At 43.8% G+C, this 11,522-nt stretch overlaps 2 protein-coding genes and 1 non-coding gene across 4 annotated transcripts in view; 2 read left to right on the forward strand and 1 right to left on the reverse strand.

The window, feature by feature from the left end:
• Positions 1 to 32: 32 nt before the first annotated feature.
• Positions 33 to 6,444, reverse strand: MRPL18 (mitochondrial ribosomal protein L18). Of its 2 annotated transcripts, none has more exons than XM_017538148.2 (4): positions 6,251 to 6,444; positions 5,758 to 5,944; positions 931 to 1,162; positions 33 to 401 (listed from the first exon to the last, which is right to left on the reverse strand). In XM_017538148.2, the coding sequence occupies exons 1-4, from the start codon at positions 6,300 to 6,302 to the stop codon at positions 330 to 332; spliced, it is 543 nt and encodes a 180-aa protein (XP_017393637.1). In that variant the 5' UTR covers positions 6,303 to 6,444; the 3' UTR covers positions 33 to 329. The 2 variants fall into 2 exon arrangements, with proteins under 2 accessions (XP_017393637.1, XP_017393642.1); XM_017538153.2 differs by having other exon boundaries at positions 334 to 401; positions 1,080 to 1,162; positions 6,251 to 6,431.
• Positions 6,445 to 7,208: 764 nt separating this feature from the next.
• TCP1 (t-complex 1) overlaps positions 7,209 to 11,522 on the forward strand; it is an 11,449-nt gene continuing 7,135 nt past the window's right edge. Inside the window, exons 1-5 of the mRNA XM_017538121.2 lie at positions 7,209 to 7,483; positions 8,585 to 8,670; positions 8,854 to 8,982; positions 10,663 to 10,760; positions 11,141 to 11,251. Of these exons, the coding sequence (XP_017393610.2) occupies positions 7,420 to 7,483; positions 8,585 to 8,670; positions 8,854 to 8,982; positions 10,663 to 10,760; positions 11,141 to 11,251 (488 nt within the window). The 5' untranslated portion in view covers positions 7,209 to 7,419. The remainder of the gene's footprint in view (positions 7,484 to 8,584; positions 8,671 to 8,853; positions 8,983 to 10,662; positions 10,761 to 11,140; positions 11,252 to 11,522) is intronic.
• LOC119472838 lies at positions 10,913 to 11,052 on the forward strand. The gene has a single exon (XR_005202014.1). It is a non-coding gene; the product is annotated as a small nucleolar RNA SNORA29 (small nucleolar RNA).

Raw genomic sequence — 11,522 nt, forward strand, 5'->3', positions numbered from 1 at the left:
TCAAAGACAGAAAATGTCATATAACCTGAAAATAAGAGTTCATAATATGCCTTTATTTTGTAATTTATAAACAACTTCTGACTCGTCCTTTGAAAGTTAATTATAATTGATGACTGCTTTTCTTACATCTGTTTCAAGTCCGAGAGGGGCAGATTGCAGTTCTTGATTTAACAAAGAGAAAGGGGAGGAGGATGACCTTAACTACAAATAATACTCCACTGTGACAATACTGCCGTAAAACTTCCATGCTGGCTGTTCTTTCAGATGTTCTCTTTTGATGGCTGTAGTAGTTGATGGTTTTATATGTTCAAAACAATTAATGCTTCCATTTATTCATAGATTCTCCGAGGTTCCTGTAGAACCACACCAGCTTCTGTCATGGCACTTTGTAGTCGTTTCATCTGGGTTTGAAGATCAGTAAAAAAGGAAAAGATTAAGTCTGCACCACAAGTAGGCTGAACATACTTTCACTTTCCAAAAGACAAATACATTGATTTGTTCTTGCTACCTTTCCAGCCTACAATGGTTTCTCAGAAAGTGATCTTAATAACATAGGTAAGGACAAAGGAAATGTAGAGATGTCAAGGTTCAGCAGCATTTCAAAGTATTATACAGACAAGATGTCAGCATATGAACAGGAAACACAGTGGCTGACATCATGGGCTACAGAATCAGTCACCCTGGGTTTGAAATCCACCATACACTGTCTCGGGGCAAGTAAGCCTCAATGTATTCTGTACAGATTGGGAATACCAGTCCCTATCCTATGGACTGATGTGAGGATTAAATGAAGTAACACTGTTGAGGTACTCACCAAAGGGTCTGACACATGGAAAAGTACTTGGTAAATAAAAACTATTATTATGTAAGTTACCTAATGACAAGAATTAACATAATACCTTTTAAATAAGTACATGAAAACAAAAATACCGAGTCTGAAGCTGCCTCCCATGGCGTTGGTTGGTAGACCATGAAGTTGATTCCCGCCTCTAAGCATCTCTGTGCCAGCACTCGGCCTACATTCTCACAAGCCACCACATTTCTGGTACTATAAAGGTGCTTTTTAATAGCCCATTCTCGAGTGGATGCCGAAACCACAACCTTGCCATTTTGATGCTCCACAAATGCGTCTACATGATGCTGAGTCCTTATAACTCGCAACCTAAATGGGGTGAGAAGATAATAAAGTCATAAAATAATCTGTATCTTAACGTTACATTGAGGTGAATAAATGACTAAATATTTTTCAACAATCCAGTGTTTGGTTAATTTATTTCAACATATTTAACTTCAATTTTGCTTGGCAAAAGTTTTTCCTCCGCATTTATGAGAATATCCTCAATAATAACAAACTAAATAGTTCCACTTAACCTCAAGTATCATAAAGACATTTGTTTCTGAAGAACTGTTTTATTTACGTATCTACTTCAAAAAGGGATTTGAAGAGGCAGAGCTAAGTTACTAAACATACGCATGATGTGGATATACTTACTCTTTGCTTTTATTTTATAGCTGGCACCAAAATAAATGTAAGATGGAGCAAAAATTTAAATGTAAAAACTGAAATCATAACAGTACTACAAGAAAACATGGGAATTGTTTTTATAATCTCAGGGAAAGCATATTTAAATATGACATCAAACCATGTCATATGGCTTTTATTATTATTATTTGAGATGGAGTTTCACTTGTTGCCCAGGCTGGAGTGCAATGGCGAGCGATTTTGGCTCACTGCACCCTCCACCTCCCGCGTTCGAGCGATTCTCCTGCCTCAGCCTCCCAAGAAGCTGGGATTACAGGCATGCGCCACCACGCCAGCTAATTTTGTAGTATTTTTAGTAGACAGGGGTTCTCCATGTTGGTCAGGCTGGTTGCAAACTCCCAACCTCAGGAGTTCCACCTGCCTCAGCCTCCCAAAGTGTTGGGATTACAGGCGTGAGCCACTGCACCCAGCCTGGCTTTCATTATTTTTTAGAGACAGGATCTCACTCTGTCACCCAGGTTGGAGTACAGTAGTGTAACCACAGCTCACTGTAGCCTCAAACTCCTAGGCTCAAGAAACCCTCCAGCCTTAGTTTCCCAAGTTGTTGGCATTACAGGTGCATGCCACTGCACCAAGCTAATTTTAATTTTATTCTGTAGAGACAGGGTCTCATCATGTTGCCCAGGCTGGTAACAAACTCCTGGCCTCAAGTGACCCTCCCTTCTCAACCTCCTAAAGCACCAGGATTATGGGCATGAGCCACTGGGCCCAGCTTCATATGGCCTTTTTTTTTTTAAGACAAGATCTGCCTCTGTCGTCCAGGGTGTAATACAGAGGCACAAATTTGACTCACTGGAGCCTCTCGCCTCCTGGGTTCAAGCCGTTCTTCCACCTCAACCTCTCAAGTAGCTGTGACTACAGGTGCATGCCACCACACCCAGCTAATTTTTATATTTTTTGTAGAGACAGGGTTTTACCATGTTTCCCAGGCTGGACTCTAACTCCTAAGCTTGAGCAGTCTGCCCACCTCAGTATCCCAAGTGCTGGGGTTACAGGCTAAGCCAGCATGCCCAGCCCTTCATATGGTATAAAAAAGAAATGATGGACAAAATTTCCTGCATGGTTAAAAAAAAAGTAAAATGAAGTCAAAAGAAAAGGAATGAAACAAAAAATATTTTAGGCTGGGTATGTGACTCACGCTTATAACCCCAGCACTTTGGGAGGCTGAGGCTGGAGGACTGCTGGAGCCCAAGAGTTCAAGACCAGCCCAGAAAACATAGTGACACCGTGTCTCTACAAAAAAAAAAATAGAAAAAATCAGCCAGGCATGGTGGCATGCACCTGTAGTCCCAGCTATTTGGGAGGCTGAGGGGGAAGATTGCTTGAGCCTGGGAGGCTGTAGCTGCGGTGAGCCTTGATCATGCCCTGTACTCCAGCCTGGGAGACAGAGTAGAACCCTGTCACAAAAATATAAAAATAAAACTTCAAAGGCAAAGCATTATCTGAACAGACTGTTCACAGAAAAAAATATTAATGACTCAAACTCGTACAAATATGCCCAATCTCACTAATAAAATGCATGGGCAAGACAATTCATTGCAACACTGTAATCATAAAAGATAATCATCCACTGGGGGCCAGTTAAGTAAAATCCATGCAATAGTATTCCATATAGTTAATGAAATGAATGAAATAATGCTTTATAATGATGATAACAATAGTTAACATTTACTGAGCACTTACTATATGCCAGGCCTGTCTTAAACTGTTAGGTTTGTAAATATAGCTTGTGTCTCAATTCTATTATTTTTTCTAAAGCTGTAGAACTAACACTGAAAGGTTAAGTAACTTGAAAATGATTAGAACTAGTAAGTAATGGAGCCATGGTTTAAGTCCCAGTGGGTGGCTCCTGAGTCAATGCTCTTAACTGCCCTGAACAATCTCCAAGATGTATTTTTAAGTGGGTGGTTGAGGGTGGTGGCGAAGGAAGTTGCCAACGTGTTTATGGTATGCTAAGATTTATCATTTTTTAAAGATTTTGCTTATTTACATAGACTGTCTCTAGAAGGACACACAAGAAACTGTACTCCCTTTCAATTTTATAACATATATACATATTATACTTTAGAAAGTTAAGTTTAAGTTAAAGAAAACATACCCAAGCCGGGCGCGGTGGCTCACGCCTGTAATCCCAGCACTTTGGGAGGCCGAGGCGGGTGGATCACGAGGTCAAGAGATCGAGACCATCCTGGTCAACATGGTGAAACCCCGTCTCTACTAAAACTACAAAAAATGAGCTGGGCATGGTGGCGCGTGCCTGTAATCCCAGCTACTCAGGAGGCTGAGGCAGGAGAATTGCCTGAACCCAGGAGGCGGAGGCTGCGGTGAGCCGAGATCGCGCCATTGCACTCCAGCCTGGGTAACCAGAGCAAAACTCCGTCTCAAAAAAAAAAAAAAAAAAAAAAAAACATACCCAAATCAGAAGAGTCTCACTAGGATTCTTAATGTGAAATAGAAAAGCCATTAGATTTAGAAATATGGATTCCACTCCTGGTTTTCCTGGTGGCTCTAGTAAAAATCACAGTCTCTTAAACCAGGAGTCAACAATCTTTTTTTACAAAGTGCCAGATAGTAAATATTTTAGGCTTTGTAGGCCATACAGTTTCTGCTGAAACTGTTCAACTCAGCCACTGTAGTGCTAGAACAGCCAGTTGATCTGTAAACAAATGAGAATGAGTACAGCTATGTTCTAAGAAAACTTTCTTTGTGGACAATTAAGTTTGATTTTCATTTAATTTTCACAAGTCACAAACTATTCTTTTAATATTTTTTAACTTAAAAAAGTAAAAACAATTTTTTAGCTCACAAGCTACCTTTGGCCCACAGGCCACAGTCTGCTGACCCCTGTCCTAAACCATTTCAAGGAAGGGCCCGATTCATGATGTCAAAATCATTTTCTACTATAATATTCTAAAATTCTCTACTGTTAATATTGTGAGTAGGGCAGACAGAGAAAAAATGAGAAAACACACCTCTAGTTGTTTAAATGATCCAAATATGAAGTGAAAGTAATACATTGGGGCCAGGCGCAGTGGCTCATGTCTATAATCCCAACACTTTGGGAGGCTAAGCCAGGCAGATCTCTTGAGCTCACCAGTTTGAGGCCAGCCTTTTTAATGGCAAAAAATACCAAATCTCTACAAAAAATACCAAAAAAATTTAGCTGGGCATAGTGGTGTGTGCCTGCAATCCCAGACGTGTAGGAGGCTGAGATGGGAGAATTGTTTTGAGCTTGGGAGGCAGAGGTTGCAGTGAGCCAAGATCACACCACTGGACTCCAGCCTGGGCGACAGAGCCAGATGTTGTCTCAAACAAAACAAAACAAATTAGGCGGGAGTAGTGGCATGCGCCTGTAGTCCCAGCCACTCAGGAGGCTGAGGTAGCAGGATTGCTTGAGGCTGGGGAGGTCAAGGCTACAGTGAGCAGAGATCATGCCACTGCATTCTAGCCTGGGCAACAGAGCCAGATCCTGTCTCAAAAACAAAGAAAAAAGAAAGTAATAGGTTGGGTGTTTCAAAGATTTTTAGCCTTCAGATTCAGATTATTTAAAAATTGAATTTTTGTATTTTTAGTAAAGACAGGGTTTCACCATGTTGGCCAGGCTGGTCTCAAACTCCTGACCTCAGATGCAAAGTGATGGGATTACAGACATGAGACATTCTGGCCCGGCCAGAATGATCTTTAAAAACCGGTTGTGGCTCAAGCTTTAAATCCTCTCGTAGTGTCCCACTACAATGAAAATAAACTCTAAAGTGCTTATCTTGATTTACAAAGCTAATGATCTGTCTCCTCCTTACCCCTCCATGTTCATCTTAGGCCATTTACCCTCTGCTCACTTAACTTCAGAACCACAAGCCCTTCAGTTCCTCAAACACCCCAGCTCATACCCACCCCAGCAGTTTCCTCAGCTTGGAGTGCTCTTTCTGATAGATGACTCAGCTTCTTCATGTAAGATTTCAGCTTTTTAAATGTCACCTCCTCAGACAGGCCTTAGTAGGTACCCCGTCCTCTATTCTAACATCTTTTTTAAATATCCGCCATCACACTTATTTATTGTTTGTTCCAGCCCCTTCGCTAACCCCGCCTCTACTCGCCGCAAGGCAGCTTCCTGAGAGCGTGCCTGGCGTTGGTTGAATGAATGAATGAATGAATGAATGAAAATAGTCTGTAGAGTGCAGTGCCCTGCTCTGTCAATCACAGGCAGATTTAATTACCTGTGCCAGAACTCACGGGAGGGCCACACCGTCCGCCAGCCCCGCTCTTTCCTGGCTACAGATAAGAGCTCCAGGTTCCGGGGGTTCCGGTTGGTGAACTCTGGGGCGACAGCTTCCTTTTCCACAGGGTCCACTTCAGGTTTCGCCGCTGGCTTGGAGCTGGTTGAGAGAGCTGCGAACCCGCACCCTGGGCAACGGAAACCCGCAAGGGGCTTAAAAATGACGGATACGGACAGCGCACGAACCTGCTCTAATGTCTATCCCATTCACACCCCGAATCTTCAGGCCCGGGAAGGAGGACGAAAAACAAGTATGCCCACGGGGTGGAGTCAGCACGGACCCCATCCTTAACTTCCTACTGTGGTCCTCCGAGTGCCGTGAGCTCCAACACCCTTCGATCCGGCACGTCGAATGCACAATAGAGCCCGCACGTTCCAATGTACTGTGCAGGCCCTGGCGACTGAGCTGGGAGAAGGGGGACAAGACCAATTACCCGGGTTCCTGCAAACCGAGGACAACCCCCAGAGCCGTGACCGAAGCGCCATCGCTGAGACGATCTCGGAAAAGCTTTGCCTCCCTTTCCTCACGGACGACTCGGTCGCTCGCCGGCCGCAGCCATATCAAGTGAGGGAAAAGCCTTTGGCTCCAGTAGGTCCCTGAATTCTCCACGCCAGACGCTCTCGACCCGGAAGCAGCAAGTCCCCTGCCACTGAGTGGCCAAGAGGGCGATCCGTTATCCCGCACCGCCAATCACCGCTCACGTCGAGGGGCACGCAGGCCCTGGAGCCCACTAAACGCCTCGTGGAAACGCCCACGACCACGCGTTTTGCTTCAGTTCAGGGTCAAAGGCACTCACAACTTTACATCTCATTTGGGTTCTCTATTCGGAAAGTTTGGGCGGTCATTGCCTGGCCCACACACACCCTAACTGGGCACCGCATAGAAATCAGGCAGGGCAAGATGCAGTTTTCTCCTTAAAAAAGGGTGGTTGTCTTCCTCCAACCAAAAATTATCCCGCTTGGTCGGCTGGAAAAACTGCCTCCTCTCACCCAGGTTTGTGCCCCTAAACTTTTGCTCCTGAGGCCTGGAGCAAAGCCGGCGATCTGCCTCATGCTCCCGGCGTAGGGACAAGGAAAAAGACACTAAAACTAAAACGGAAGACTCGCTCTGAACTCCAGCTTTGGCTTGGAGAAGGGCCCGCCCCTCCCGTTACACCCCAACTCCCAGCTCCACCCTTCCTACAATCTTTTCTAGAAGGCACTAGAATGCCCCACTGCGTCTGCGCAACGCTGCTTGAGGCGAAAGTTCAGCCTCTTCCCAGCAGGGCAAGATCCGACTTCCGTTCTCCTACTTCGCGCCCTTCCCATCGGCTATCTAATTGGATAAAAATACTGAGCCCGCCCCTTCCGGGCTCCTAACTTCTGTCACAGTCCCGTTTCTCTACTTGCTGCCCCCACCGCTTCTACTTTCCCGCCGTGCCCCGCGGCTGGGCAGGGGCAGCCGGGAAACGGGTGGGGCGGTGTTACCCAGCAGCTCTTGCGGCATCGCTCGGTTCCCCTCCACGCCGTTGTCGCTACTGCTGCGGTCGCCGGTCGGCAGAGGGGCCGCGATACTGGTTCCCCTCGGTTTGCGCAGAATTCGACGTGTACTGCTGTCGTGAAAATGGAGGGGCCTTTGTCCGTGTTCGGGGACCGCAGCACTGGGGAGGCGATCCGATCCCAGAATGGTAAGTGCAGGCCGGGCCTGGGTCGGGTTCGCTGGCGGGGCGGGCGGAGTCCCACCGCTACCAGCCCGCGGCTGCCTTCTTTGGGCCTCTTCTTTATCACTGCAGAAAGGGTCCCGGGGCACAACGGCCGCACCCGGCCCACCCGCCGTTCTCAGCGGGGAGGAGCCCAGGACCGCGCTGCAGGGTTTTGAGACCGGCACCGCGTGGGTGTGGTGTCAGGAGCGGCGTTGGAAACGTCCCTCTCCGCGGGAGAGCGGGGCCTCCCGGGCTCACACCCCCTTTTGTTCTAGAGCAACCCCCTAAGCGTCCGCGTTAGACGCTAGGTTTCCGAGAAAAGAGTAGGTTGACCCGCGAGCCCTCTGATGAGCCCAGTGCCGTGTCGAGATCGGGCGCTCGGCGTCCAGCTCTGTCCGGGTTGACAGCTTCTTACAGTATAGTTAGCCTAGGAAGCGCTACTCGAGTGGGTTGACCCCAGGAGACGGCAGCGCCAACTACCTTCCCCATTGAACTACCGATTTTTTCCCTCACAGATGAGCAGAAACTTGCAGGATCTGAAGGAAAAGGCTGGTATAGGTATACGAAGTGGCAGAGCATGAAAATTGTGGTTATTACTTTTTTTCAGTTCTCCCACCATCAGATCCGCGCCAGCCAATCAAAGCTTTACCAAACAGCCTCGCTTTGTTTAGAGATGGGGTCCCACTGTCGCCCAGGTGGGAGTGCCATCGTAGCTCACTGCAGTCTCCTAGTACAAGCCCGCGCTGCCACATCCAGCTTTTTTTATTTTTATTTTTTGTAGAAATGAGTTTCGTTATATTGGCGGGGGCGGCCTCAAACTCCTGGCATCAAGCGATCTTCCTGCTTGATCCAGTGTTGGGATTACAGGTGTGTGAACCACAATGTCCAGCCCCATTTAGACTCTTAGTAGGTGGTTTTTAAACAATTAACACAGATGTGTAGACTGGAGAAATACAGGGGCTGTTGGATGTCATTTACCTTTAGGCTGAAATTCTTCTTTCAGTTATGGATTATTCTCATTTCTTTTTTTTTTTTTTTTTTTAATTTTTTTTTCTTTTTTTTTTTTTTTTTTAAACTTGTCTACAGTTATGGCTGCAGCTTCGATTGCCAATATTGTAAAAAGTTCTCTTGGTCCAGTTGGCTTGGATAAAATGTTGGTGGATGATATTGGTGTAAGTACATGTAACTGTTGTGTTGGTTGCCTTCAAGTAAAACTCTTAGTGTTTTGTTACGTTTACTCTTTGATTTTATCAGAATCCAGGTACTGGAAGGTGATATTAAAGATGAACGTGTATTAGAATGGGGCTGTGTTGATTTTTATAAGTGGTTCATATTTTCTCCTGCTGATTTCCTAGGATGTAACCATTACTAACGATGGTGCAACCATCCTGAAGTTACTGGAGGTAGAACATCCTGCAGCTAAAGTTCTTTGTGAGCTGGCTGATCTGCAAGACAAAGAAGTTGGAGATGGAACTACCTCAGTGGTAGGTAGACTGGCTAAAAAATGATTGTTTTTCTAAAAATGACTTTCAGAGTTGAAGCCGTAAGTGGGCCATTTGTGCTGTGTCAGAAATAAGTTATATATTCTAAATGCCCAGCAGACTGAGCAAAAAGGAAAAAGAAGTTACACACTTAAGAGAGAAAATAAGTTTCTCAGGTGCTGATTCAGAAACAAAGTTTGTAAGTTGATAGTTATAGCTAGTTTGTACAATTTAAGTAGGAAAAAATTTGAGTTCATTTAACATAGCCCTGTTGTTTTAAATGTTGGTATTCAGATAACGCACATATTTTTTATGGTCTCTCAAAAGTCTTGTTTCCTCCTCCATCGTGCCTTGAGACTTGGACTGGAGGACAAAATGTTACCAATTTGGCAGGGTGGGTGGGGGGAGCAATGTTTTTATATTATTTTTTTTAAGAGACCATCTGTACCACAGGCTGAAGTCCTGCGATGTCATATCTCACTGCAGCCTCGAACCCCTGGGCTCAAGCAATCCTTCTGCCTTAGCCTACCAGAGTGCTTTGGCTTGCAGGCATATGCCACCTCAACGAACTAATTAGTTTTAATAAAAAACTTTTTGTTTTGGTAGAGACAGGGTCTCGCTATGTTTCCCAGGCTGGTCTTGAACTCCTGGTCTCAAGTGATCCTCCCTTCTCAGCCTCTTACAGTGCTGGGGTTATCAGCATGAGCTGCTGCACCCAGCCTGTTTTATTTTTTAAATCCTGACAGGTAATCTCAGGAACTCATAATGGGAGTGTGAGAAATTAATACATCATGATCTGACAGTGTGATCTTAATCTAGTCAGTAAACATGATATACAGTATGAACTCTTCATAGATCATCCAACACTTTGGTATAGCAGAAACACTGTTGTTTGGTGAGAAAGATATTAATTCTGGAGAAACAAGAGATAGTTTGTGGAGAAATTGTATTTCTAGATTAAACTTCAGCCATGAAAGAATGGAATCTATTCCTAAAATATGAATATGATCTTTGTCTAACTTATGATAATGTGACTTAACAAATACTGTAGTTTTCCCCCCATAAGAAGCTGAAAGATTTTGTCTTTTTAGTTTAAAAATATTCCTCAGTGTTTCATACCAGCTTACAAGAACTATTTTTTTTAATAAGCCAAATAAGAGCCTAATATAGATCATATGAATAGTCAAACTCAGTTCAGCTACTGTTGAGCACTCTGTCTCTACAGGTAATGGATGTGTTGTGCTGCTGAACTAGTTTCTTAGAACTTTTTTCTGGCTTCTATCCAGTTTTGGCCATTTGCATTTATATGTAATGCAATAATCCCTCACTGAACGTCCACAATGGAGTCATGGAAACTGACTTTAAGAGAAAAGATGATTTGTAAAACAAAAAACAAACCAGTTTTCCTCCCCCATCAATGTTACAGTAAATAGCTGTATTTGGTATTTGAGAAATTGCTGTCCATTGTTGCAGTTTCCAAGAATTTGTGAATAACATTGAGGACTTAAAGCGTTTTGTAGAGCTCTTCTCCTCCCACCTCCCAGGTTTCTACTAACCAGTTAGTTCATTTCACCACCACCATTCTGGTTAATAATATATGGCGATTTTAGTGTTTGTCATTTCATATGTATTGCACATGTTGAGTATCAGGCATACTCAGATCAATGAATGTTTTCTCAACAGGTTATTATTGCAGCAGAACTCCTAAAAAATGCAGATGAATTAGTCAAACAGAAAATTCATCCCACATCAGTTATTAGTGGCTATCGACTTGCTTGCAAGTAAGATTGTTTGCATTCAGAGAAAAATTTTTTGATGTAATAGTTGTAACAGTGTGTTGTCTTAATGTTTTGATAGATTTATAATTTGAAAAAGCAATGTTATAGAATTTAAGTAGTAATATTTGTCATTAGAAACTTGGATCAGTATCTTTTTTCCCATTTGACTACCACATTTTCTCCTAATAATAGATTTTAGTGGCTATGCTTATGGGATAGATTAAATTTGCCATGATCTGAAGAGGGAGGGTTTTTTTGTGTCCTCCTCCTACATGAAATGGCTGAACAGATCTTATGACATTTTGGCTCTGTTAAGCATGATGAACACAAGTAGTTTGAGTAGTGACTTTACAAGCCTTTGTCTCCCCCACACTTTTAAACAGGGAAGCAGTGCGTTATATCAATGAAAACCTAATTGTTAACACAGATGAACTGGGAAGAGATTGCCTGATCAATGCTGCTAAGACATCCATGTCTTCCAAAATCATTGGAATGTATCCTTGTTGAAGTCAGGAAAAAAAATGAGGCTTTTTAAAACATAAGACTTTGAGATGGGCATGATAGTGTATGCCTGTAGTCCCAGATGTTAAAAAGGGTGAGGCAGAACTAAAACAGATTTACAAGAAAAAAAGCCCATTCAAAAGTGGGCGAAGGATATGAACAGACACTTTACAAAAGAAGACATACATGAGGCCAACAAACATATGAAAAAATGCTCATCATCACTGGTCATGAGAGAAATGCAAATCAAAACCACATTGAGAT

The sequence above is a fragment of the Cebus imitator genome, unplaced genomic scaffold (genome assembly GCF_001604975.1).
Source record: "Cebus imitator isolate Cc_AM_T3 unplaced genomic scaffold, Cebus_imitator-1.0 Scaffold6, whole genome shotgun sequence".
In the NCBI taxonomy this organism is placed as follows: domain Eukaryota; kingdom Metazoa; phylum Chordata; class Mammalia; order Primates; family Cebidae; genus Cebus; species Cebus imitator.